Source organism: Microtus ochrogaster, chromosome 5, assembly GCF_000317375.1.
Source record: "Microtus ochrogaster isolate Prairie Vole_2 chromosome 5, MicOch1.0, whole genome shotgun sequence".
Lineage (NCBI taxonomy): Eukaryota > Metazoa > Chordata > Mammalia > Rodentia > Cricetidae > Microtus > Microtus ochrogaster.
Window position 1 is genome coordinate 69,374,482 of NC_022012.1, and position 6,948 is coordinate 69,381,429.

At 44.9% G+C, this 6,948-nt stretch overlaps 1 protein-coding gene across 2 annotated transcripts in view; it reads left to right on the plus strand.

The window, feature by feature from the left end:
* Fam81a (family with sequence similarity 81 member A) overlaps window positions 1–5,953 on the plus strand; it is a 56,124-nt gene extending 50,171 nt beyond the window's left edge. For both annotated transcript variants that reach the window (XM_026779430.1, XM_005347670.2), the window contains exons 8-9: window positions 976–1,171; window positions 4,407–5,953. In XM_026779430.1, the coding sequence (XP_026635231.1) occupies window positions 976–1,171; window positions 4,407–4,531 (321 nt within the window). In that variant the 3' untranslated portion in view covers window positions 4,532–5,953. The remainder of the gene's footprint in view (window positions 1–975; window positions 1,172–4,406) is intronic.
* Window positions 5,954–6,948: the final 995 nt, after the last annotated feature.

Sequence of the window (6,948 nt, forward strand, 5' to 3'; positions counted from 1 at the left end):
TTCAAAAAGTCGTGCATTTAAAACCAGCAGGTTTGGGAACTGGTGCTAGGCAGGCAAATTGTGCTGGGTTCTCTTTTCTCTCCCAGCTTCCTCCCATGGGGTTTTGACTGAACAGAAGTGGCTGGTGCGGTTTGGTCTGCCGGTCTGACTGCTTGTTCCAGGTGCAGAGCCATTCACTGAGCTGTAGGTTTTCCATCAGAACCATCACAGGAGTGTCGTCATGTCACCCCTGACGAGAGCTTGGTGTCCCTAAAGCCTCTGGATGCAGAGTTTCACAAAACATAGTATAGGGGACTGCAAAGACAAGGAAGTATTCAGTATTCCAAATCTTTTCCCTGACGCTTCCCCTGCTTTCCTCAAGTCTACTCATTGTTGTGCCTTGATGCATCCTGATGCATTTTGTGGAGTTCTGAGTCTGTGGTTTACTGATTGATTTTTTTGCATTGGCTTAGGCTAACAGTAAACTCTATGATAGTGGCGAATTCATTAAGATGGAAACCTACTTCTCTCTCATGTAAAACAAATCCAGGTGTGTCTTTTCCAGGACAAACATGAGGTGTGGGCTTGTCAGTCTTCAGTGATCCAGAATTCTTTTAGGTTTGCTTTCTGCCAGGCTCAGAGAGTAGCGCTTGTCCCCATGGTTCCGGGTGGCTGGAAGAGTTCCATCCATTGACTGAATGGAAAGGGAGGAATTAAGGATCTCCAGCAAGTGTACTCTAACTTTGTCTGGAGGCAGTTACATGCGCTTGTTCTTATACCTCATTAGCTAGATCACATGGCCACACCAAAATCAGGACACAGAAGAAAATGTAGATTTTTTTACTCTGGGTGGTCTTTGAGACTGGATACAGGATGGACAATGAGACACCATTGTGGTTCTGGTTCCTGCAGATGGTTATGTGCTATGACTCATGTGACACAAGACATACGCTCTTCTTTTGCAATAACCAAGTATAATTCTTGTCGTGACCTTAGGGAGCCAGTGAAAGAGACATGGAGAAAAAGCTCAGCCAGATGTCAGCCAGGCTTGACAAAATCGAAGAGAGCCAGAAGAAGAACGTGGAAGGACAGAGAACGAAGCCGGAAGAGGAGAAGGTGCATGGGCGGATCAGCAAACTGGAGTTCCAGATGAACGAGGACATGAAGGAAATGAAAGCGGAGGTTAACGCTGGTAGGCCAAATCCCCACACAGCTCGCGTGGCCTCTTTAGCTAAAAAGCTAGTCACTGAGATTTCCCCTGAAACAGACTGAGCTTGATAGAAAAAAAAACCCCAGTGAAACGTCCTTACTTTCTATTTTAAGTATCTGTGCAGTATTGAATGAAGATGCTAGCTAACTTATTTACTTATTATAGTACTGAGAATTGAACTTAGCACCTCACAGTCGCTAGGCAAGCCCTCTGCCAGGGAGCTGTTCTCTCAGACCCAAAGTGCTAGTTCAGTTGCAGGTCTATGAAGCCTCTCCACGAATGCTTAACCTGCTTATGATGGGCATTGTCTTTAGTGCCCCCCACTGATTTCTTTCCGTTCATGGCCAAGATCAATGCACCCTTGAGGTGCTATTGAGGGCTACTTCTGCACTGCTGCTGCCGTATGAACAGGGAGGTGGTTCTCTCCTACTTTTTAAGTCTTTTTTCTTAATCAAAATTTCTTTTAAAAGACCCGTTTTCTTCTCTCTCTCTCTCTCTCTCTCTCTCTCTCTCTCTCTCTCTCTCTCTCTCTGTAACCACAGAGGCCAGAGGGGATGTGCTAGATCTCTAGAAGCAGGAACAACAGACACTTGTGAGCCACCTGATATAGGTGTGGGGATCTGAACTCCAGTCCTCTGACAGAGCAGTACGGTGTGCTTGCTCACTGTCCTCGTGAGGGTTACTATTGCTGTGATGAAACACCATGACCCAAAGCAGCGTGGGGAGGAAAGGGTTTATTTGATTTATGCTTCCACATCACTGTTCATCACTGAACAGCAACCCAAGCAGGGCAGGAACCTGGAGTTAAGAATTGATGCAGAGGCTATGGAGGAGTGTTGCTTACTGTCTTGCTCTTCATGGCTTCCTCAACCTGCCCTCTTCCAGAACCCAGGACCACCAGCCCAGGGCTGGCACCGCCTGTAATGGGCTGGGCCCTCCCTCATCAATCACTAATTAAGGAAATGCCTACAGCCCAGTGGCATTGAGGGATTTTCTCAGTTGAGGGTCCCCCCTCTCTGATGACTCTATCTTGTGTCAAGTTGACATAAAACTAGCCAGCACAACCACTGATTCATCTCTTCAGCCCTCAAATGTTCTATAAATAAAAAAGTTTATATGTATATTTAAAGTTTATGTTTTAATATATGTAACAAAATGGTTACTGTGTTCATGTAAATCCACCCATCATCTCACATGGAGGGGATATATGTGTGTTTGTGTGTGCTATATATATGTGTGTGTGTGTGTAAATGTATGTATATATATGTGTGTGTATGTATATTGTGTATATATGTGTGTATGTATATGTGTATGGTGTGCATGTGTGTGTGTGGACATTAGTGTGTGTGGACATTAGTGTGTGTGTATGTATACCTTGACTCAACTCTTTCAGCAAAAACCCCAGGCAATATATTGAATTTTCTTCACAATATGTATTAGATTTCTAGACTTGTTCATTTGATCTATTCTGCTGTTTTTACCCTAAGACCTGAGTCTTCTCTCTACCCTGTCTGCCACACCATGCCTCTGGTATCTGCCATTTTATTCTGTTTTTAATTTCTTTTCCTTGTGGATGATCATATGAAACCGTGCAGCATCTTTCTTTCTGTGTGTGTCTTCCTTCATTTAGCCAGTGTTCTCTAGTCTCAGCCATGGTGTGGCAAACAGCAGGATCTGCTCCTTTGTAAGCCTGAGTAATTTTGATGGCATATACACACACCTCACTGTCTTTGTCTGTTCGCGTCTCTTGACAGACAGTTTAGGTTGCCTCTGTGTCTCAGTTATGGGGAGTAATATTGCAATAAACATCAGAGGGCCAGGGTGGGAGGGATGGCTCAGCAGTTACACAGTGAGACCCCCACCTCAAAAACAAACAAACAAACAAACAAATAAAAATGGTGGGCTGGGTGTGGTGGCATACGCCTATAATCCTAGCACAGAGACAGAAAGAGGCAGGAGGATCTCTGTGAGTTCGAGGCCAGCCTGGAATATAAAGAGAGTTCCAGGACAGCCAGGGAAGTCTTGAAAGCACCAAAAAAGGAGCCGGGGAGGTGGAACATGAATATGAGGAACTCTTTATTAGGTGGTAGTTTTTCTTATCCATGTGTGTCTAGTAGTGGCGTTGCTGGTCATAGGATAGCTCTGCTTTTGATGTCTTTTAGGGGTCTCTCTACTGTTTTCCACTCAAGCTATGACTTTTTTTTAAATGTATGTATGTATGTATGTATGTATGTATGTATGTATGTATGTATGTATGTAGCCTTGACTGGCCTCGAACTCACTTTGTAGACCAGGCTGGCCGAGAATTCTGCCTCCCAGGTGCTGGGATTAAAGGCATAAGCCTGCACTGGGCCTTGGCTACATTGTGTTTAATTCCCACCACCATCTATGGGATTCTGCTCTCCACGTTCTCAGCAGTGGTTAGTCTCCTGCTTCTCATAGCCTTCCTGCAAGTGTTAGTTGACACTTCAGTGACCTGTAGCTGCTTTCTGATGAGTGATGCTCAACACCTTTTCTTATGTTTCCTTCCTTCCTTCCTTCCTTCCTTCCTTCCTTCCTTCCTTCCTTCCTTCCTTCCTTCCTTCCTTCCTTCCTTCTTTCCATTTTCTTTCTTTTGATGAGGTCTTTGGTCCAGGTTGGCCTCAAACTCTCTAGGTCGCTGAGGATAACCTTGAACTTACAATCCTTCTGCTCCTAGCTTTTGAGTGCAGGTATCACAAGTATACACTGCCAAGCCCATTTTATGCATGCTTTATTAGGGTGGAGCCCTGGACTCTGTGCACTCTAGGTGAGCACTCTCCCCACTGAACCACATCTCCAGCTCTCTAGGACCACACATGGTCATTAGCTCTTGTGCTCATTTACTTAGTATCGTGTGTCTGGGTCATTCCTCTGTGCTGCTGTTTTGTTTCTAAGATGGAGTCTAGAATGCGGGAAGCAGAGGCAGGTGGAGCTCTCAAGCCCAGCCTGGTCTACAGAGCAAGTTCCAGGACAGTTGAAGCTGTTACATAGTTAAAGCTACAGCCACCCTATTTCTTGACTGTAATAGCCCCCTTTGTCATTAAAAAGCGGTTTCCATGGGGGTCTCCATCCAGGGTTGACCCCTGGATTTGCAGCGTTTGTAGGAACCCACTGTCCCTGTCGCTGTAGACTCTGGCAGGACCCTGCCAGTAAACTGTTGACTCCCGTGACATTTGCCATTTGCCTCTTCCTCAAGGGTTTACAGCCATCTACGAAAGCATAGGATCCCTGAGGCAAGTGCTGGAGGCCAAGATGAAGCTGGACAGGGACCAGCTACAGAAGCAGATCCAGCAGATGCAGAAGCCAGAAACTTCCATGTGAAGAGGGCTGGGACGAGGACCTGGCAGGAGAAGAGATAGCCTGTGGGGCTAAGAACCAGACACCTTTGCAGCTGGATCACGGCTGCGTTCTGGATCCCATCCAGGGTGTGCATGTGCCAAGAAACATGTTCTCATGGGTCTAAACGTTTACCTTATTGAAAACACCTTTATTCAAAAGTCTTCAGTACAATTTTTACAATTGTATTTCCCTATCTAAGTGCAGTTGAGCCCTATGCCCTCAGATTTTGAAAGGCTTTTATGAATGAAAAGAATTTATTTTCAATGGCTGATGCTCTAGCCAAGACTACTATTTTGGGGGAAAAAAACCTACCATGGTGTTTTTCTTTTTAATTAAGAAATGAATAATGTATTGCTTCTCATCCTACATTAAGAGAATGTCCTGGTAGATTAGAATTCAACTTGAAGTCCACATCTGGATTGTTTTACTGTTGTCTATGCATTTTAAAAAAAATGTTGGGTTATTTTCTTGTAAATCACCTGTCTTTTGTAGAGAGAAGAGATTTAACACTGGAGGGGGGGAAAAACCTTGCCATTTATATAATGAAAATAGTTTTTTAAGAATTGATAACTGCCATATAAATTGCAAATTAAGTGGAAACTTACAACATGTATCTAGATCCCTCAAGGCACAATATTTATATCCACCTAGTACCAGCTTTTAATATTTAAAGCTATTTTGGGACCCATGCACAGCCGGTGTAGCCAATAGCCATATATTTAATAATGGGACAGTGGCTCAGAGCAGTATGCTTGTCACACAGTTAACTGTTCATCCATCGCAATGGATGTGAGGATTGTTCGGACTTTACGATTCACCTAAATGTTCCCCAAACAGACACTAAGTGCTAGGGTTTATAGACGTTTGTTGTAACTGTCTATTTGTGCCTTGGTTTTTATCATGTCACTGTACTGTCCCCTGTAAAAACAAGACAAAACATTACCAACAAAACAAAGTGTGGTAAACACATCAGGTTGCGATGTGAAACTGGGATCCTATGTATGTCCTTTTTAAGTGTCCTAACGATGTTTTCACTGTCATGACGGGACGCATTCGGCATCATTCACGGGATGGTTGCACACACTTTTGTAAGGGCAGAGCAAACTGAGGCTACATTTATCGTACCGTGAAGAGATGTGTGTCCCGGCACCTTGGTCGATGTTTTCTTTTCGATCACCGTGTGTGAGTTGTTGAAGACTGGAGCCTGTGCTGTTTGCTCGCCTGTGAGTACGTCATAGCTGCCAGAAGACAGCGTGGTGAAGTGTGAGGGTACCCCAGGAGAGAGAGCAGGAACACTTAGAGGTTCCCGGAATGCCACCTTGTCTTCTCCTCTCCTCTCTCATTTGCAAGGACTCAGGAAAATAAAAATCGTTTTCTATTTCTAGAATAAATCACAATGAGATTCTAACTGGCTCTTACTGTTGACCCATGTAAGGGACGCTGCTAAAGTACCTAATATTTCACTCTTGGTAGCTTGACAAATTCTGTTTTTTTGGACTCATGAGAGGTTGGGTGAGGTGTACGTATCCATCGCGCATTTCTTCATTTCCCCGCGCATCTTTGCATCTCTAGATAGGAAGATCTTTCCGCCTGGGAGAAGTTGCTGATGTTCAGAAAGCCCGTTTTCCCCTTTGTGTGAGGCTAGCCATGTTCCATGGAGTGATCAAGCACAAGGATCAGGACAGGGCCACACCCCCTCAGTGTCTCTGTCCTCTGGGGGCTCTGAGGGAGAAGGATGAGCACAGATGACGCCTGGGAAGAGGGGCACAGGGGACACCAGCTAACTCCGGCCCAGCAGGTGGTGTATGCAGGTGGAATCACCTAGGTGCTCACTTAGGTCTGCCTAAGTGTGTGCTGCAGACCTGGGACGGGGACTCTCCACCCTGGCCGCATGGGGTCCCTCAGGGAGTTTGAAGAGTCACAGATGCTGAGCAACCTCCAGAGTTAGTCAGAGCATCTGGAAGGCAGTCACCAGCATCAGTGCCCCCCCCCCCCACTAAGCCCCAGTGTTTTGGTATGTAGCTGGGAGGCCAGCCATCCAGTGAAGACAATAGAGTTCTCTTCTAGCCAAAGTTTAAAGGAGAATCAGCTATCCTGTCTTTTCCTTTACCAGAGATTTGCAATAAAAAGAATAAAATTTCCAAATATACGTGGCATGGGACTTTTAAATGGAAAGTTTTTGAGTGTGGGGTGAAAACTTTGGCAGGCCACCTGCCTTAGTAAAGATACCACTTGGCTTTCTTTCTTTTTTTTTAATTTTGAAAAAAAATTATTTAACTCCATATTTCCAAACAGGAATCTTTAAACAGATGGTGGAGGCCTGGCCTACAAGTCAGAATTAAAACCCATCATTCCTCTGGTTATTGAGATGAGGGTAGCTTACTGGGACCCATGAATTT